The 22,231-nt window shown below is 34.4% G+C and overlaps 1 protein-coding gene across 2 annotated transcripts in view; it reads left to right on the forward strand.

Annotated features, from left to right (window-relative positions):
- Positions 1-22,231, forward strand: part of CDH10 (cadherin 10) — a 186,393-nt gene that overhangs the window by 152,044 nt on the left and 12,118 nt on the right. Inside the window, exons 6-10 of one of the 2 annotated variants that reach the window (XM_004017075.5) lie at positions 5,082-5,269; positions 6,572-6,825; positions 11,673-11,809; positions 17,085-17,206; positions 21,512-21,620. In XM_004017075.5, the coding sequence (XP_004017124.1) occupies positions 5,082-5,269; positions 6,572-6,825; positions 11,673-11,809; positions 17,085-17,206; positions 21,512-21,620 (810 nt within the window). Of the gene's footprint in view, positions 1-5,081; positions 5,270-6,571; positions 6,826-11,672; positions 11,810-17,084; positions 17,207-21,511; positions 21,621-22,231 lie in introns of those variants that run through there. The other variant, XM_042233915.1, reaches the window with a different exon arrangement.

The raw sequence follows: 22,231 nt of genomic DNA on the forward strand, positions 1-22,231 counted from the left end.
AGAGGTGCTATTCAAAATTTATTAGTCAAAAATCATGATAGCACTTAGCTTAATTCTAGCAATATTCAGAATTATAAACCTAGGTTCATCAGTATTCCCCCTTCAGCATGGACTGGCTAATCTCTGGAGTTCAGGAAAGTCTGCCATCCCAGACATTTCTTTTTCATTTTCTTAATTCGGATACATAGCTCTCTAGATCTTCTGTATTCCTGTTTCTTGATTTAACTTCTTATTTTCCTGGAATATATTCTTCATTCGGTTATTTTAAAAGGGCTAAAGTGAAAGAAATTTGCTGAGTCTAAAACTATCTTTATTGGGCTATCATACTTGATTAATATTGTGGCTATAGTGAATATTCAAGGTTCAAAATAACTTTATCATCAAATTTTGATGACATTGCTCAGTATCTTTCTAGGATCGGGGTTACCTTGAAAGGTCCACTGACATTTTGATCCATGTCTTTTATTTTTCCTAACCTCAAATTATATGTTAATTTTTAATCATGTGGACTTCCTTCCACTGTCCTCTAGCTCACCAGATCTGTCCTTTGTGATTTTAATTTTCCCTTTAACCCATCCATTATTTTTTAACTGCTTCAACCCTGACTACTACCAGATGTTGTATTTAGCTTCATATCAGTATAGGGAGCCACTTTTCATTCTCTAGTAAAAATTTTATAACTTTCATTCCTTAAAACATAATGAGTATATTTTTTTCTGATTTTATTTTTTTTTAATTTTTAAATTTTAAAATCTTTAATATATTTTAAAAATATGCTCCACCTGATGACTCTACGTTACTTGTTTTGTTGATGTGATCCAGCTAAAGTGTTTTACTTGTCTTGATTTTGCTTTTGAATTTTATGTTATTCCTGCTTTTCACTTTTTTTTTTTCTTTTCCTACTGACTCTACTTGTGATTCTTTTTGTGTTATTATGTATGTGGGATCAAACCCAGGTCTTCTGTACTGCAGGTGGATTCTAAACCACTGAGCCACCAGGGAAGCCCTGAATTTTAAATGGAAGATATTTATTTCCATCAAGTGCCAGTAAAGACTAATAGCACTTTTAAACAAAGCTGTATTTGTCAATTATTTATGGTGTATATGGGTTTGCTTGTTTGTTTTATGTTTTCATATAGCATGCAGTAGCTATAAGAGAACATAAGTAATCACTACTTTAAAGCATTACAAGGACTTTAAAAATAGTTTTCATTCACATGCAAGACTCTCAAATTGTGTGTGTGTGTGTGTGTGTTTGAGGGAGATTATTCACACACACACACACACACACACACACACACACGTAGTATTTATGGTTTTCCAAACAGAATAGTGTTGAGGTCTTATTTACCTTTTGTAAAAATAATGTCCCACTGTGTATAATTTTCTGAAATTTGCCTTTTTCCACTTAATATGATGCAACTAAGATTTATCCATATTTTTGATGTAACTATAGCTTATATTTTTCAATTTTATATTATGTTAGGATGTGTGATAATATAACAGTTTATTTACCTATTTTCAGGCTGTTTGACATTTGGTTTCTCTATTTTTTTTAACTTTATAAGCAATAATTCCATATGGCATTTCTGCAGCTATTCTTCTCAGAACATTGGTGGATTTTATTTATGATAATATTTAACTTCACATCATAGTATCCTATTATGGGTTGAAATATGTTCCATAAAAATACAGCTTTAAGTCTTTATGTGAAAATAGGGTCTTTATAGAGGTGATCAAGTTAAAAGGAGGTATTTAAGTTTGGGGCCCCTTTTGTAATATGAATGGTATCCTTAAAAAGGGGACAATTAGAATACACAGAGGGCCATGCACAGAGGGCCGACAATGTGAAATTACAGGGAAAAGATGGCCACGTGGTTGGAATGAGGCATCGACAAATCCAGGAACACCAATGACTGCTGGCAAGCACTAGAAGCTGGAAAAAGCAAAGAGGGATCTGCTCTAGAGCTGTGGAGAAAAGAATGGCCCTGCCAGATACTTAGGTTTCATAATTCTTGCTTTCAAAACTGTAAGACAATAAATTTTTATTGTTCGAAGCCACCTAGATTTCTTTAAGCTTTTTTATTTTATATTGAAATCAGCCGATTAACAATGCTGTGCTACCTTCAGGTGGATATCAAAGGGACTCAGCCATACACATATGTGTATCCGAAGGAAGAGACAGGTTTCCAGGCAAAGAATTGTGTAGAAAATCTTTCATAAGGAAGAAAACTACATTAAACCGAAGAGGAAGAATGTATTTGAGAAACGTAAAGAAGACCAGTGTATGGAGACTATTAATTAAGGGAGAAAATGACAGGAATAAGAGTCTGTGGAGGGCCAACCTATCTATGTTTTAAGTACAAATTGAGTTGTCAAATAATTTCAAAGCTCTAAATAATTATTGATTAAATTATTGTTTTCAAAAGGGTGATATGGCTGCAGTGTGCACTCAGAGTATAAAAGATTTAATTGGATTTGGCTAATTATAAGACCTGGCAGATGAGTTAGGTAGTTTCTCAGATATCCAATAAAAGAAAAAGTACATAGTGGCTATTACATTCAAAGAAATACAATGGGAATATGGCAGTGAAAAATTGCGAAGTCGGCCCTGTCTTGTGTAACATCCTCATGATACATACAAATAAACAAGTAAATCATATAATACCTAGCAGTGGTAAATGATAGGAAGAGTGATGCCTTCTCAAAAAGGTTCTTTTTAGTAAAATATTAAGCTTCCAAGGGATCATAGATGAGTGAGTAGTCACCTGAAGAAGAAAGAGGATGAACCATCTGATTATCCAGGAATAGGTGTTTCTAAGAGAAGAAAGAGCAAAGGCAAAGAGAGCCAACAAGACAGTAACTAAGGAATGAACTGAGAGTTGCTGTCAACATTGTGTCTCTCCAGAAATTAATGGAGAGAAAAAAATGTAGAAAAAGAATTGAAAAGTACACATTAAGTGACCAACCACGGTGTGGTAGAAACGGAGACCTAATGGTGTCTCCTAGGAAAGGACTTTTCACACTGAGATGTTATTGGCCTCTGTATTAGTTTGTTAGGGCTGCCCTTCAAGGCACCACAGAATGTATGAGATTTCTCTTCTCATGGTTCTTGAAGCTGGGAGTCCAAGATCAAGATGGTTTCTCCTGAGGTTTCTCACTGACTTGTAGATGGCCATCTTCTTTCAGGTTTCACATGGGCTTTCCTCTTGTGCTTGAGTGTGTCTAAACACTTGTCATGTTAGATTAGGGCTCAACCTAACATCGTCATTTAACCTTAATTACCTCTGTAAAGATGTTATATTCTAGTACAGTCATATTCTGAGATCCTGAATAGGGTTTAGGAGTTCAACTTATGAATTTTAAGGGGCCTACCCCCCCAAACACTCAACACATAAGAGAGCCATTTTCTCAGATTTGGTAAATTGTGTTATAACTATTTGAGGACAACGGGGGAAGAAGTTTATGTGAGGGAAATAGTATGTGAGAATATAGAGATGTAGGAAATTAATTTTTGACAAGAAAGATTTTGAAAAGTCCAGTTTGGTATAAATATTTCCTGGAAGTGACAGAAGGAAAGACACATTCAGTTCAGTTCATTTCAGTTCAGTCACTCAGTCGTGTCCGACTCTTTGTCCATGAATCGCAGCACACCAGGCCTCCCTGTCTATCAACAACTCCCGGAGTTCACTCAGACTCACGACCATCAAGTCAGTGATGCATCCAGCCATCTCATCCTCTGTTGTCCCCTTCTCCTCCTGCCCCCAATCCCTCCCAGCATCAGAGTCTTTTCCAATGAGTCAACTCTTCGCATGAGGTGGCCAAAGTACTGGAGTTCCAGTTTCAGCATCATTCCCTCCAAAGAACACCCAGGGCTGATCTCCTTAAGAATGGACTGTTTGGATCTCCTTGCAGTCCAAGGGACTCTCAAGAGTCTTCTCCAACACCACAGTTCAAAAGCATCAGTTCTTCGGTTCTTAGCTTTCTTTACAGTCCAACTCTCACATCCATACATGAGCACTGGAAAAACCATAGCCTTGACTAGATGGTCCTTTGTTGGCAAAGTAAGTCTGCTTTTAAATATGCTATCTAGGTTGGTCATAACTTTTGTTCCAAAGAGTAAGCATCTTTTAATTTCATGGCTGCAGTCACCATCTGCAATGATTTTGGAGCTCAAAAAAATAAATTCTGACACTGTTTGCACTATTTCCCCATCTATTTTGCATTAGGAAAGATATAGTCAGGCCAGAGTATGACTAGCTAAGAGGTCTGGACTTTATTATGTATATTAAGGAGAATTACTTAAGGTTTATGAGTGAGAATCTACTCTAATCAGAAGTGTGCTTTGGCTCAATTAATCTGTCAGTAGCATGTAGTTTATAATCAGGTGCTAAAACATAAATCTCATTTAGCAGGAGAGCTGGTTTATGCTGGAAGCGCAACTAAAGTCAGGGGCTTAGATAAATTCTTGTTTTGCTCTGAATGGAAGAGAGTTTGTCAGAATTTAGTGTTTTCACACTGACACTGTGAAGGACATCTTTGTATTCCTCACAGACTATCCTTTGTGTCTCCTGTCACAAACAGAAGTGGGGTTCCTCCCCACTATGGCTGATTGCATGGTATTTTGTAATGTTCTGCTCTGCAGCTGCAATAAACTGAGTAGTAAATAACTGAAAACAAGAAAGGAAAAACAAAAATATGTTCATTCACTGCAATATAGAAATATTTGTGGTATATTCTGTGATGTGCTGTGATTGTATAAACACATACAGGTACATATTTGTACTCAAAGCTAATCTCTAGTTACTTATGCAAATGCCAAAGAAGACAACATGCTCTTTTTAAAACCAGAATTCTTGGTATAGGTTGTTTCACTAGTAAGCACAGATCAAGCACCCTATATTTCTACTTTTTCTGTCCCAAAACTATATATTATACATATTGTGTGTATTCAACTTATTAGTAAACATCTAATGTAAAGTTTAAGATTTATAATATTTTCTCATACAACATTTTACTTTTAAATACTCTACTGAGGAAATCTCTCTTTCTCTCTCTCTTCTTTTCTGTAATCTGTGCAGACACCATCCATCTTCGAGTTCTTGAATCCTCCCCAGTTGGCACAGCCATTGGAAGTGTAAAAGCAACTGATGCTGACACTGGGAAAAATGCTGAAGTAGAATACCGAATTATTGATGGTGATGGGACTGATATGTTTGACATTATAACTGAGAAGGACACACAGGAGGGCATCATTACTGTGAAAAAGGTGCAGAACAGCCGTGGAAATAATCATCTGTTTAGAAAGTAGATATTTTGCTATGTGTTATCCATTCAAGCATTGTCCATTAAGAAATATCCCTATCATGTCCCACTGTAAATGCATAAGTATGAGGGACATAAAGCCAAAGATCACCTTGGATGTTCTGACCCAGTGCTTTTGTTAATTAAAACATGAAACCTGAGATTTTACAAAATTTAGAAGGCAAGGTAATATATGTGTGATTGTATTTCTGAGTCACATTAATTAAAGCCCCTTATTAACATTGTTTCCTTAAAAATAGTTAACAGCTAATAATAGCAATATATCATCACAGTTGGAGGCATAAAAAGTAACATGCCATCTATCCAGATGTATGAAGCAATAATTAGAGTTGCTAATGAAAAGAGACAGCATGGATTGGAAGATAATTTCATTGTTCACATTTTCCCTTCTGCTACATAAATTAAGCTTTTCTGCTCACATATGCTCAGTGATACAATTTAAAGGTAACTAGTTTTTTATTGTAGCATCAGTACCATCATTATAAGAAAAAGTAAGGCCCAGTAGAATTTAGGTCCTAATAAAACATCCTGCATACTATTTGCATAAAGTAACCACTAGTTAATCACAAAACTCTCCTCAGGTTCTATTACAAAGTTCAAAGTATGCAATGACAATGGCCTGCAAAGGAGGGGCCAACTCAATATTTAAGTTTCTTTTTGTTTCATAATGTAACCTAATTACCAATTACTATCAGAATTTTTCTCTTTACCTAAGGTTGTTCTTATTTTCAGTGTTTCACATAACTGCTGAAAGGTTTTGTATTAGTCTTCAAATTTTCATCAAATTTATGTAGTACCATGGGCCTGTTAAACGGAGTGGAAATATCACAGCAAATATTTTAAAAGATTACTGAATTTTTTGCTTTGAAAAATTTAGCTGTAGCCAGCAACTCAGCACATACATATATACACACAAACACACACAATCCACCAACCCATGTTTTATAATGGGTTGCCATCATATAAAACAGATATTAATATCCATTTCAATTTTTCTAAGATTTAGAGTCTCATTTTCCTATGTACATTTCAAGTACATGAAAATAAAACTGAATTCCACCTGATATGTAAAAGTAGTTTTATTTTATATTTTATATTTTTATTACTTTAATTATTTACAGTTAATGAACAACTTGACAGAACTCAATTAGGCTTTAAAAGTCACTCTGTAATTTGGAAAGGACATATGATTCAATTTCCTTCTATCTAATTTGATGATTTATTTGCTTATTTATTCTTAATGCAGCCACTTGACTATGAGAGCCGAAGGCTTTACACTCTGAAGGTTGAAGCAGAAAATACCCATGTGGATCCACGTTTTTATTACCTAGGACCTTTCAAAGATACAACAATTGTGAAAATCTCGATTGAAGATGTGGATGAACCCCCTGTTTTCAGCCGATCTTCCTATCTGTTTGAGGTTCATGAAGATATTGAAGTGGGTACAATCATTGGTACTGTAATGGCAAGAGACCCAGATTCTACTTCTAGCCCTGTTAGGTAAGTATGCTTATGCTTACAATGAAAAGAAAGGGAACTGAAGTAAATGGAGAGATGATGAAATTTTATTTAAAGCACTAAATGCATTGAAAGAGCTGTGCATACATTTGCTGAGCACATGTATTTAAAATAAATTGTTTATGTTCTGGGGCAGGGTAGGCATAAGGTTTACAGTTTGCTTCAGTTTTAATTATGCCTGTTACTGAAAACTGGCTTGCATCTTCCTATCTCTTTAAAGTATTTATTGTTCTGACTGATGCCTGATACAGGTAAAGGAGATGTTTTTCAGCTGTGCATTTGCAGCGTAACTAAATCAACTTATTTGTATTTTTGGGTTCTTAAATAAAATGTGAGCTTGAGAGAAGCTTTAGTAATTAAAATGAATATAATCATAACAATGTCATAAGGCACTACGATTTTAGAAACTCTTCTTTATTCCTACCAGCAAAGGGGAGAGTTTTTGGTTGTTCTTTTGGTTATATCAGACAACTTAGAACATTCTAGAAAGATCAGAATCATTTCAAATTTTTCCTTTGCTTTGTTTTCTGATGGCACCTAAAAACATATAAGATGTGATAAACACATACAAATGAGAAAGACAAAGTTTTCGTTGACATTTGTTCTCTCATTTTTAAAAATGTATTAAGTACCTATATATACAATATTCAGCATCAAAATGACTACTCACTTTAAGCTGTTAGTCCATCACTTGTTTTGGATTTCATTTGCTTCCTTAATCCTGAGCAGACTGGTTTTGCTTATCCTTTTTATAATGTGGGCCAGTCAAGAAGAAGTTCAAATGGTTGTACAGTTTCCAAGTACACACCTCTCTGACTCCTAACTATGCAGCAACAGAATTCTGGGAATATGTAATTTTATGTACCATGTGACTCTAGCTCAAAGTTTAAATTCTCTAAGTCCTGTCATATCCTAAGTGCAGTCATTCATATATATATATATATATATATATATATATATATATATATAAAATTTAATTTATGTAATTTTACATAAACATTTTCTTATAGTCACATACAGCATGACAGGTTACATATTGGCAGCCAAAACTTGCATATGGTACTCAAGTATAGCTCCCACCTGCCAGCATGACTTTCTCATAAATGTCTTTTCTCCCATCCATTTGTCTTCACTATTGCTGCATTCTTTTTTTGTCTGCACTATTGCTGATTTTTTTCAAGATTTTTTTGTTATTTATTTGGTAAACATTTATTGAATATACACTTTTATTTTTTTTATTTTTTCCCTATTAAATACCTAACAAGCATTCCCTTGACATAGCTCCTAACTGACTTTAACAGCCTGTGTTCTGTGTTTCTAGTTTTCAAAGAGCCTTTTTAAAATAAAAAATAAGTTCAGTTTACATCTAATGACATTATAAAGTGATGATATAAAGATCTTAATGAAATAGATTCTGACTGCATGGACTGTAGCCTGCCAGGTTCCTCTGTCCCAGGGATTCTCCAAGCAAGAATTCTGGAGTGGGTTGCTACTTCCTTCTGAATCCAGGGATCAAACCCACATCTGTTACATCTCCTGCATTGGGAGGCGAGTTTTTTTTACCACTAGCACCATCTGGGAAGCCCCGTCTTATAGACTAATGGTTATTATATGTTAAAATATGTCTGTGGATTCTTCTTTAATTAAATTTTTCATCAAGATGCAAATCTACGGACCAGGAGAAAAAAATATCCATTTATATCTACTAAGCAACAATGAATTAATGACTTCAATGCTAGTTAATGACAGAGTCTAGCCACGTTTTTTGTTATATATTTGAATTTATACTACCAAGGCAGAAAATGAATATGAATATTTTTGGATGTTAATCTTGATATACCATGCAGATTTATATATACATATATGTTTATATGTAATCAAAGTAATAAAGTAAATTTACTAAACCAATGCATTTAGAGATGGATAACCCACTCCAGTACTCTTGCCTGGAAAATCTGTGGGCAGAGGAGTCTGGTGGGCTGCAGTCCATGGGGTTGCTAAGAGTTGGACACAACCAAGCAATTTCACTTTCACTTTTCACTTTCATGCCTTGGAGAAGGAAATGACAACCCACTCCGGTATTCTTGCCTGGAGAATCCCAGGGACTGCGGAGCCTGGTGGGCTGCTGTCTATGGGGTCGCACAGAGTCGGACACGACTGAAGCGACTTAGCAGCAGCAGCAGCAGCAGCAGCAATGGGGCTTCCAAGGTGGCGCTAGTGGTAAAGAACCTGCCTGCCAATACAGGAGGCATAAGAGACCCAGGTTTGATCCCGGGGTTGGGAAGATCCCCTGGAGTAGGAACTGGAAACCCACTCTAGTATTGTTGCCTGGAAAATTTCATGGACAGATGAGCCAAAGGGCTACAGTTTATGGGGTCACAAAGAGTCGGACACTACGGAATATACACACACACATACAATAGGATAATACTGGTCATATTATAAACTGTCCATGTCATATATCATGGATGCTAATGCAATAATCAAAAGGATTTACCTAAAATATATCTTCTGGAACTGATTTCTAAAATGAAAATGTTAGATAACACGTAGAATTTATCAATAGAGAATTGAAAAATATACAGTTGATCCTTGATCAACTTGGGGATTAAGGGTGTAGATTTCCACTGCCCTTGTGCAGTCAAATATCTGAGTATAACTTCATAGCTGGCCCTTGCATCCATGGCTCTGCATCTGAAGAGTCAACCTCAGGTTTATTTATTTTAATAAATGCATACTGTAATTTATATTTGTAGTAAAAATGGAACCATAGAATTCAAACCCATGTTGTGCAAGAGTCAGCAATAATTATGTCAACTGTGAAAAAGAACTAGGATCTCTCTGCATCTTCCAGACAATTTCACATGATCATTTAAATTTATCATTGTTTTCTAAACTGAAGTACAAAAAAAAGACAAAACACATATAAAATGGCTTTGACAAAGAAAATGATACTTTATATTGATTTATAACCTTCAATTTCCTGCCATAATTCTATAGAAATAAGGATATTTATTATTTGCCAAAATGCCAAAGGAGTCATTATTTCTTTTATTCAACAAATATTCGTGGGTGACCATATCAGTTACTAATATGTTTCTCAAAAAATTTTCAGTTTGTTAAGAAAGTAGATTCAGTGTGAGAAGTAATATTCATTGAGTATGTACTAGACACTAAGTATGATGCTTGCTGTTTTCATGTTTGATTTCCTGTTTGAGATGTAAGATGAACACCTAACACAATATGGTAAATGGCAAGGTGCTTTAGGATGAAAGGGGACAGATAGCTTCTACTTCAGGTAATAATGGAATACTCCAAGGAGGAGGTAAAATTTATGTTGGATATTTCAGTAGTGTAAAAATTTTGTCAACTTGAAATGTAATTTATGAATTATTTCAGATACAATATTTTGCTTTATTTGTGAATGGCTAAAACATGTAGTTTGAATAGAAAACTAAATTCATGTTATGTTGTTAGAGAGGGCTGGGGTTTATTAAGGAAATTTGTAAATTACTAGTCTATTCCCCTTAGAACAGACTTAAAATAAAAATCTAAAATAGGCCATCCTCAAACATAAAATCACATTAACTCTATTGGTCTGTTAAATTATTTTTCTAATACAATTTATTCAAAATCCAGCATAAAGATCATATATTTCAGCTACTTTTTGGAAACATTATACAAGTTTGGAACAAGAAAAGAATAAAAAGTTTTATGGCACTTTCAAAATTATTTTGTATTATTACTTATAAAATATAATTTAAAATACTATTTCATATATTTTCCTTAAATAAATGACTATTGTGGCTTAGGAAAATATGTGCCATAACATATTACTCCAGTTTTGTCATGTTTATCTTGCTTTATTTTTAAAATGTTTTAATAGGGAACATTAAAGATAACTTGGGGGATTATGCTTGCTGCCTCCAGAATTTCAAGATATTCATAAACCACTAGGAGTGTGAAGTGGCAGGAACCACCAATGAGAGTTACTCTTTTAAACCTTGAGTGACAATCTCCAAAATAATGGGATTTATACCAACTACATCATCCTAATGGATAAACCTGTTGTTAGGCTTTGGAATAACACTCAACACTATGCCTTTAATCAATTTGCAGAATAGTTGCCTTTTAAATACATACACTAAGATTTTATTTGATAAAATATCTAGAAACTCCTATCCCAAACTTTTTTACTCAAAATATCTCTGGTTAAAATGTATGCATTTTATAGTGATACATGTAGGTAAGAATCTGAAGCAAACCAGGTATCATATTGAAACTTTGAAACTTTGGAACACTGTCATAATTTGATAACCTACTACTCTGAGGAAACTAACATCTCCAATATTCTTACTCCAAAATTTGCTTCTGGGAATGATCTTTTGTATTTGACCCATGTAATAATTCTTTAATAGGATTAACAATCACTAGATAAATTCAGTTGGTAGGGTAAAACTTGTAATTCTAAGCTTTGTGGAAAAAAATACATCAGGGCCAGTTAAATATGCAATACATAGTGACTTAATAACATAAAACATTGAGAACACCAGCATTTAAATGCACAGTAAAAGTCAATTCAGCCTTAGGAAGAGGTTTTGGGGAGATGGTAGAGGGTCAATGTGTATAAGTGTGTGTATGTGCGTGTGTGTGTGTGTGTGTATATGTGTGTATGATAAATCCATGACACAGTCTGCATTCTGGATCAGTACTTTGCCCTTTCCTAAAATTATTAAATATCACTATATGTGTGTCTCTGCATTTCACCCTTTTCTCCTGCAAGCCATCAATAATACTGCCATGTATTTTTCTCTGCCTTCTATGTTCAGATTTTCCTTGGATCGCCATACTGACCTTGACAGGATCTTTAACATACATTCTGGAAATGGATCCCTTTATACATCAAAGCCACTTGACCGTGAACTATCTCAGTGGCACAATCTTACTGTTATAGCTGCTGAAATCAGTAAGATGAATTTTATGTATATCATATTTAGCATAATTTTAGGTTTTATTTTATATTAAGAATAATTCCATCTCATTGCACAAATGAATTGTAATTTTAATCTAAGGTTTGAAAGGGCTCCTTAACACCTATAATTTTTTTAATAGTTTCTATATATACTGAGAAATAGCTGTGGGCATCCACAGATCTACATTTAGTATTAACTAATAAAAATGATCTAGAATTAGAAACTAAAGATATTCTCTTTGGGGGAAAGGGAAGTGCATTAAATTCATCACATGGACACTATGAATTAAAATTTATGCTGAAATGCTGGAAGTCCATTTTTTAACAATAAACACAGAGATAGATATGATTACTTCTTTTTGACAGGTGAAGAAACAAAAGTATCCTTAATAATAGCTAATATTAAGCACTCTAAACAGGTATTCTAAGAAATTTAAATCAATTTTTCTTCCTAATATTTGTATTGACCTTATTTAACAGAGAATGAAGTAAGACTCCAGGGATTTTAGTAACTTGTCCAAAGTCACAATGCCAGAAGTAATAAAACTGGGATTTGAAACTAGTCATTCTGTTTTTAGATCTAATAATTATTCTATACTTAATTTATAAAAGTTCACCCAACTAGTATCAGACAGAGCCAGCATTCAAAGTCATGTGTGCATGCTAAGTCACTTCAGCCATGTCCAGCTCTCTGTGAACTTATGGCCTGTTGCCCACCAGGCTCCTCTGTCCATGGGACGCTCCAGGCAAGAATACTGGAGTGGGTTACTATGCTCTCCTCCAGGGGATCTTCACAGCACAGGAACAGAGCCCCGTGCGTCTCTTGTGTCCCTTGCACTGGCAGGCAGGTTCTTCACCCTAGCACCACCTGGGAGGCCCTTTCAAAGTCTTATTTGTCTCCAATTGCAAATGTTCTTACCCATATACAGAACTGGGATACATAATCTTTAGAGCTCATTGTAAAATGAAAATCTCAGGCCTTATGTTAAAATATGATGAAGAAATTTAAGATGGCAACAGCAGAGCATTAAATAACGGTGGGGCCTTCTGAGTGTGAGGCCCTGCTCCATTGTACATGCCCCTGAAGCAAGCCCTGTCCACACATGCAAACCTGTTCATGGTTTCTGATTTCTGTATTATGACATGTGCATGGAATAGAGCAACTCTGTCTTAAATAGAAGCATTAATTAGGGACTAAATCATGGTGTTAAAAAAAAAAAGACTATACATTTCAGATCTGAAAAGTAAGCTGAATCCACAAACACATAACAAGGTCAAGTTATTTGAAGTAATCATCCCAAGATTTGGAAGGCAGGGCACTGGGGCTGAAATATCAAGCCCCAGAAGGATGGAGCTGGGCCAGACTCATCATCAGCAATGAACTTAATGCCTCAAGAGAAAGTACTAGACTTAATTTTTTTTCTTACATCTAGCTCTGAAATATAGAGGAACTCTACCATCCAAATGATCCAGGTTTTCCATAATGAAATATAAATGGCTGTACCTCTCAGGGTGAACTGAAGAGTTGTTGAGGTTTTCTTAAGGAAAGGTTTTATTTCTGTATCTGTATCCATATCACAATGTTAAATGTGCTTGACAGGATCCAGTCTGATTATTCAAAAATCACGATTGTTTGTGCTCTCTGCTCTAGTCAAGCTCCTTATTCAAGCCTAATGAGCTAGGAATTGCATTTTCCATTTCAGATACTTTGAGAAATTTAACTTCTAAAGCTAGTTGAAATAATTACAATTCTGTAAAAAGCTAAGTCAATTATGTTCTTCGTTTTAAGAACTAAACCTACTTTTTGCCCTTAAATAAAACCAGTCTACGGAGTAACTGCTGGAAATGCCTACCTGCCAAACCACACACAGTGAGGGGCCCATCACGCTGTTCTGATTATTAAATGGAATGAGGGTGAGAGGGAAACAGCATATAGGGCATTGTTTTTGCTAGATTTTGAACACTGGTAAGTGTGCCATTCATCCAGAACGGTGCAGAATGGCCTAAAAATGTACATCTTATCAATGTTTTTCCAGATCCTGCCTCTAACAGTTTAATTCTACATTCCTTAGCAGTGTATCCTATCATATGGTAAGTTCTATTCTAGGCAGTCATTTAGTGCATTATACCATGGAGTAATTTATTCTTCTTGGGGAAAAAATTAAATGCCATGTGGAGAATATAAAATCTAAAACTAAGGTCACCATCAGGGATTGTAAAACACATGGTTGTAGAAATCAATGAGTTCCTATAACCATATCTGAGAATTAAACTATAAGCATTGCAATACATTCTGAGAACAGTAGAGCAAAGTTTCTGACTAAGGGCTCCATTTTCCATACCTGCTTCCTTATTAGTAGAAACTCTTGCCCTAAGGAGGTACAAAAGATACTTCTTTCTAAAACCTGGGATTTCTAGATGGCGATTTATATTTTCTTCTTCCTGGAGGTATAGAAAAGCCTGTGAATATGTGGCATGGTTTTACCTTAGGACATAGATTTTAAGATCGTAGATTGCTCACAAGTTCTCGGCCGAGAGGCTCAGGTGGTAAAAATAAGCCGGCTCCTATTCAGTATGATGCTTCCTGGGAAGGCTTTGTATTTTTATTTATACATAAGCTGCCACATCTGCCAGTAAAAAGATTAGTGTAAGCACTGTTTTTGTTTTGAATAGATGACTCCAGGCCTGATGCTTTACAAAGCATGTTTATCCCTGTGGATTTAGCTTTGATTTGAAGAGCCTTGAGTTACGTGTAAAGAGGCTGGAGAATCTCTGTATTGTGTTAGAGAAGGGACTGACAGTGCAATTTTTTTAGATGTGAAACTTTTCTGTCTTTCTTGGCTTCTGTGGCACAGTTAGAAAGTGAATTGCTACCAACAAAAGAGTTATTTTTATGTCAAGACTTTGTATTGAAAGAAAACATTTTGCTTATGTCCACTAACTATAAAAGTAGGTTAAAGAGCACATTCTAGAAAATATGAATCATACCTCCCCACTCTTCCCCATAGCAACAAGTAACTCTGGGTAGTTGAGGATTCATTTATAGGTGAATCACTATGCCTCTAGGTATTAGCAAATGGCTTAGGAGTAAGATAGGTAGAAAAATAGTGGAATAGCATTTTTCTCTTTTTTTCTCTTCTCTCCACTTTTCCCCAAAAGTACTCCTCTTGACCCCCACATGAACTGTAAGAAAACTAGTTGACGTATTTTTATAGTGTAGATGCTTTGTATGGAGAAAGAAAGATTAAGCTTTTAAACAATGTAAGGAAATGAAGAAGATATGACAGTGAAAATAAAGACAATCTTAATAACAATAGTCAATGTGTATTGAAAGTGAAAATCGCTCAGTCCTGTCCGACTCTTTGCAAATCCATGGGCTATAAAATCCATGGAATTCTCCAGGCCAGAATACTGGAATTTGTAGCTCTTCCCTTCTCTAGGGGATCTTCCCAACCCAGGAATCAACCGGGGGTCTCCTGCATAGCAGCCGGATTCTTTACCAACTGAGCTATCAAGGAAGCCCCTGATAATAACAGGTATTAGTGTTGAGTGTTTACCAATGAACTGATACTTTGTTAAGAAATTTTCTTGTATTCACTCACCTAGTTATTCAAATAACTTCATAAGATCAAAAGTTCTATTTTGATTCATGTTGAGTAAACTGAGGCATTAGAGAAAGAGTGTAAACTGGACAAAGTTAAACACTGAATGAATGGTGAACCTGGGAATCCAGTCTGACTCCAGAGTCTAAACTCTAATAACCACCTGACATACTAAGAAGTAAAAAACATGTAGCAGTAGATGAGCAAATATGAAATTAGAGTCTGACAGCTGAATAGTTTTGGGTTAAGAAGGTTGAAGGAGGACTGAACAATAGTGTTAAAGAAGGGAAGTGTTTTAAATTTTCTCTTGGAAAGAGGAAAGAAAGGTAAATCCATTTCAAATGGATTTAGAATTCTGTCTGCCTCCCTGACAAACAATTAGCTCTTAGATGTCAGTTTTTGAAACTGCTGATTTCATTATTTTAGTTACATTATAATTATATGCAAAAAAGGAAGCAGAAATAAATTATTTTGTGTCGTGATGTACTCCCTGTTTGTACCTGAGAAGATTTTTTTAACCCTTGTATCTGAAAACTATTTAGATAAAATTAGAAATTCAAATAAATTTCACAAAGGGAAAATCATTATTCATAACCCATGGAGATAGAGGCCATTTGATAACATGGTTACTATCCCCCAGCTCACCTACTTTTTTTTTTCCTTTGCTTTATTTTTAGCTAATTACTCCTTTCTTCTTTTATATTGATCTTGAGTTTGATTTTGCCAGAGTTCACAAAGAAGTTGAACTATATCCAGAGACTGAGATTTTGAGATCATGAAGGCTGATGACTATAACCTTAATTTAAGATGCTCAAACACTCTCAGGATATCAGTGCAAGTTCCTGGAAAAATCCTTAGAGGGCAAAATACAGTTATGATTAATATGAGTTTGTTACCCAAGGATAAGCTAAACAGACATGTTTTAAAATTACATTTTAAAATTTACAAAAAATGCATGTTTTTATGTGAAAATTTTGATGATCTTGATTTTGGCAAAAAGACTAATGATTATTATACTACATATAACTATTGAACTAATATTGTTATACAAAATTGAGCTTATATGAAACGGTACAATTAACAATTTTATTAATGAAACATTTAAAATCTTGTGTTTCATTGTAAATTTCCATTCAATTTGATAGTACATATATAGTAAAATTTCCAAAAAGATAGTTGACAGTAGCTGTTGAAATATATTTTAGTGATAAAAGTAGTCAGAAGGGTAGGTTGTAATTAACAACTACCACATAGAAGGGGACCTCAGGCAAGTTACTGATTCATCTAATACTACTCTTTATCCAAAAAAATGGTATAAATTATGAAATCTAATGATGTATAATAAAGATTTAATAAATATTTGTTCTTATGTTGTATATTTGGAGAGTGAAGACACAAATATTATGTGAAATCAATTACACAGGATTGTGCTTTTAAAAAGATTTTTCAAAATATTAATTGTACTCTTGAGCCCAATAATAGCTGAATTCATGACTACTTAATTAGGCTCTGTAGTAATTTTCTTTATTGCATTTGTTCATTATGATAGTAGAATGAAGTTGATGCTATTTGAATATGAGCACTTAATATCTGTAAGATGCTTATATAAGTTAAATCTGGTGTACAAATGTGTCTTCCTAAACAAACTTTTCCTCTCCTTTTTCTAGACAATCCCAAAGAGATGACTCGAGTGGCTGTTTTCGTGAGAATTTTGGATGTTAATGACAATGCTCCACAATTCGCTGTGTTCTATGACACCTTTGTCTGTGAAAATGCCAGACCAGGACAAGTAAGCACCCATAGGATTTAAAAGCATAGGAAGATTTTCAAGGGGCACTTCAAATATTTTTCTTTTCCTAATCTTGAGAGGAATGAGCAAACAGAGATAAAATCATTCATTGAAAGTCCCAGAAATATAATTAGAACAAACAAATAGCAAAGCCCAGTTAGTCAGTGAGTGTTAGTCACTCAGTTGTGTCCTGCTCTTTGATACACCATGGACTGTAGCCCTCCAGGCTTATCTATCCATTGAATTCTCCAGGCAAGAATACTGGAGTGAATAGCCATTCCCATCTCCAGGGGATCTTCCTGACCCAGGAATCGAACCTGAGTCTCCTGCATTGCAGGCAGATATGAAGTAGTAGCTGCAAAACTTAAGGTGTAAGAGAAAATAACTTTTTAACTTTCAAAAACAAAGACAAATGAATAAACAAAAGGGAAAAGAAATGCTGATGTGTCATTAGATAAATATTGGTAACTGCTTGCAAGACAGGAAATGAAAGTTGGGGAAAACACAAATATTTGAGATCATCAAAACATTCCATCACTATTCCAACATATTCAAATACAGTTTTGGAGCAGGGCAAAAGAACTCGCTCCTAAGGCTTAGACTTGTGTTTCATCATTACAGCAACACATAAAGTGCTTAATGACTTGGTTTTCATCCTTTAAAGCATTCTTCCTATACCAGCTTTGTTTATAACTCTTCAAATCTTTTCCTCAGTGGGCTCATTCTGTTGTTTGAAAAGTGCCAGCCTGTATGGTTGAAAGAAATGCTCTTAATTGGTTTGAGTGCCGTTTTCACAGAAGGGAGCTGCATGTTATAAATAATAATTGGAAATCAAACGTGTTTTATTAAAGAAAGAGAAGCCATTACGAAACTGTATTGTGTTTAGACTTCGTTTGATGCTCTTTATAAACATCAATGTCATTGTTACATTTTTATGCAAATTATATTGTGAAATAAATTCTTCCTTAGGAAGATTCTAACAGAAATTCAATAGCCTGTCTATTGTCTGAAATGGTAAAATTGCTGCAATTGGATTCTTTTTTTTTTTTTTTAGATGAAAATGTTATGGAAATGTTTAATTTGGAATATTTAAAGGACTTAGCTACTTCCGACCTACTTCTTCATGAAACAGTGTGCCCTAAAAATACCATTCCAAATAGTTCTGTGCTTGGCAGGCTCAGCATGATATAAGTTGAAGCCTTTTCTGTAGGAGATGAATTACCCACTTTGAAACTGCTGCATACATTGCTCCCTCTATGGTTATTCTATTTGATTTTCAAGAGATATCTTTTCAGAGCATTTGAGTCATTGTAAATATGCATTCCCAAATGTATTCAAAATACACAAAATAAGGGATTGTGTTTGTTTATTTTCCTTATGCCTTTTTTCTTTCTTTGAACCTATATCTGGCTCAGTAATTTTATATTCTTTGAACTTTTAAAACCAAGTTGGTATATTGAGGGAAAATAATAAAATCAAAGATGATGTTAATTTTAAAAAGTAATTAGTCTATTTTGACAAACTTGACAGGAAGAATATGATTATTAATTTTTGTCTAATTGGCTGCATGTGCAAAACCTTCCCATATTAGTTACTTTTAATAAGACCAGCTTGTTAGATGTCAGTTTGGTCTCATAGGCAGAAACATGTTTGCTTGAATTAAACTATTAAATACTCACTGGTGGAATTCTAGGTTACATCATCCTAGCAGGCAAAATCAAAATAGTTATTTGATAAAGTCTTTCCTCACTGAATCTTTCTTAAAATTAATTTAAGTCTGTCTTCCCTCCTTCCAGGGAAGTAGGAGCTTTTGGGGGACTTCTGGATTTGCTTTAGTTATTTATACAGTAGTTCAGTCCACCCAGAACTTCTCTGAATTAAGTGCTCTTTAAGAGAAGCATTTAATCAATATGGAACATAATTCCATTCATTTGGGGTATGGACACATTGAGGGTATGTTTTGTGTGCTAAGTGGCTCAGTCATGTCTGACTCTTTGCGGTCTCATGGACTGAAGCCACCAGGCTCCTCTGTTCATGGAATTTTCCAGGTAAGAATAACTGGAGTGGGTTACCACTTTCTACTCCAGGGGATCTTCCCTACACAGGGATCAAACCCACATCTCTTGCATTGGCAAGTGGATTCCTTATCACTCGCATCACCTGGGATGCCCCAATGAGACAGAAATAAAGCTAAGTGTCACCCCTCCTCCTTTCTTGGGGCTTCCCAGATGGTGCCAGTGCTAAAGAACCACCTGCCAGTGAAGGAAACATAAGAGACATGGGTTCAATCCTTGATCTCTGGGTAGGGGAGATTCCCTGGGAGAAAGAAATGGCAACCCACTTAATTAGTCTTGCCTGAAGAATCCCATGGGCAGAGGAACCTGGCAGGCTACAGTCCAAAGGGCTGCACAGAGTCAGACACAACAGAAGCTATTTAGCACGCACCACACTCTTTTCTTGTCTATTCCCCATCTGAAGGGTAGAAGACTTTCCCCCTTGGAAAAGGATGCAATTTACGTATATGAATAGTCCCTTCTTATGCTTAAACAATTGAAGGCAAAAGAAGAGGGCAGCAGAGGATGAGATGGTTGGATAGCATTACAGATTCAATGGCCATGAACTTGGACAAACTCCAGGAGATAGTGAGGACAGAGAGGTCTGGTGTACTGCAGTCCATGAGGTCACAGAGTCGGACACGACTTAGCAACTGGACAACAACAATGCTCGAATGAGGCAACCAGATTCCCATTTTTTCCATTTGACAGTCAGAGGACCTTGGGAAGGGGCAGAAGAGAGGACTGGCTATTTCTCTTTCTTCCATTTTCTCTCAGGCATGCCTTGCTCCTTTAGTTAATAAAATATATTTTAATAATATTTAATATCATTGGCTCAATAACATTAGTTTGAGCAAACTCTGAAAGATTAAATGGATAAGTCATTAGCCATAAATTCTTGATTTATTTAATCTTAAATTACCACTAAAAAATCATAAAATGATGTTATATTTTTAAATAAATATTTTGAATTATTTCAAGTTTTAAATTATTTTTCTGCTACTTATTTCTAATGAGAAATATTTATCTTTATTTGGCCCAGTTATATTTCTTGCATCACTCTGAAGTAAACAATTCGAGAGTACTTCCATTTTTATTTTTATAGAACAATATAAGAGAAAAAATAATTTAATATGGAATAGTTAAAATAATTTATTTTTCTAATTATTTTACAGTTTTAAACTTCATTTCAGTTCAGTCACTCAGTCATGTCCGACTCTTTGCGACCCCATGGACTGCAGCACACCAGGCTTCCTTGTCCATCCACCAACTCCCAGAGCTTATGAGTCCCTTTTTAATCAACAAAACACCAGTAACAAACATTTCCATCAAATATCCATGTAATATTAAATTAAGTTAATGCAGTAAAAAGTATATTCCTTTAAGAATAAATTTGACCATTTTTATAGGCATTGACATATTTAACAACTTTTGAAGCCTTCCTGAAAAACATGCAAAAAACACATAAAATGTTATTATACATATAAGTTAAGGAAAAATTGATATATATGCAACAATATATAGCTGTTATATATGTGTAATATTAATTCTTATATAATATGTTCAAAGTAGTGATATGATCATTGGATAAGGTGTTATATTTTCTTTGTTACTAGATAGCCTCTTATAGTCTCTTATCCTAAAATAAATCAGAGCTAACCCCTATAAAATAACCATTCTCCATAGTATGTATATGTTGAATTAAAAAATATGTAATTCTATTGAGAGTGCAAATGAATAACTACTCTAAAAATAGATAATGTTTTTCTTTCCTTTATAAAATTATGCATAATGATTCTATAAAATTTCCACATTCTTTGAATAGTTTTCACTTATTTTTGATGAAGAAGGAAGCTATAATTATAATAACTTTCTAAATTTTCCTACATTAAATAACTCCTCTAGATAAATGTTTAAACATACATGAAATACCTACTTATTTCAAATGCTACATCTAAATTCTTAAAACTATAAAAAATACTATGTTATTGCTCATTATTTTAATTAAAAAATGGATAGTATTCAGGAGAAATTGATAGTGAGAAAAAAGAAACAAAATCGAGAGAGTGAGAGAATGTTGCTATTGTGTAATAAAAGGATAGAATAACTGAAATAAAGATGCATGCTTATAAGGAAGAAAATAATTGTCTTTCAAAATGTTGGACAAATTGGATACTAAAAATTAAATATTATAAAGAAGATTTTAGCCATGGAAGCTTGATAAATGTACATTTTTTTTTCTCTTCTGCAGCTAATACAGACTATAAGTGCAGTAGACAAAGATGATCCTTTAGGTGGACAGAAATTTTTCTTCAGTTTAGCTGCTGTTAATCCAAACTTCACAGTACAAGACAATGAAGGTAAATTTTGGAATGTGTTCATTATGATTTAAGGTGACTTAACAAGAAATTTTCTCCAAATTAACAGCTACATACACATGATATATTAAATTTATAGATCTGATTGCAAAGGTTTGTTTTCATTAGATTTTTAATAAGATATTTTGGTAATTTCTTACTTAACAGAGTTTACATTGTTGAATTTTAAATAATAAAATACATGAAAGAAGACAGTATGTGGATATTAACGAAAACACTGGATCTTGCAAACTTCAGAAAGGCCAGAAATAATCAGTTCTTATAACAAAATAGTAAGCCACACAAGGAAATGAATGCCTTGGTGAGACTCTAGTGCAAACTTCAATGAGATTTAGCAACAACAGATTCACCATAGTCAAAAGGCCTAGAAGAGACGAAAAAAAAGAAAAGAAAAAAGCAGCCACATTAGCCTGTGAGGGAACTAAGAGCAAAAACATAGTTGGCAAAGATGAGATACACTATTTTCCTATATAACATATGAATTTTATATGTGATCAAAAATACTAAACATATTTATTGAATTCTTTTTTAAAAAAAAAAGCAGAAACAAAACAGGTATGCTTGTTTTCGAGCAGCTATAGATATAATTATAT

The sequence above is a fragment of the Ovis aries genome, chromosome 16 (genome assembly GCF_016772045.2).
Source record: "Ovis aries strain OAR_USU_Benz2616 breed Rambouillet chromosome 16, ARS-UI_Ramb_v3.0, whole genome shotgun sequence".
Taxonomy (NCBI): Eukaryota; Metazoa; Chordata; class Mammalia; order Artiodactyla; family Bovidae; genus Ovis; species Ovis aries.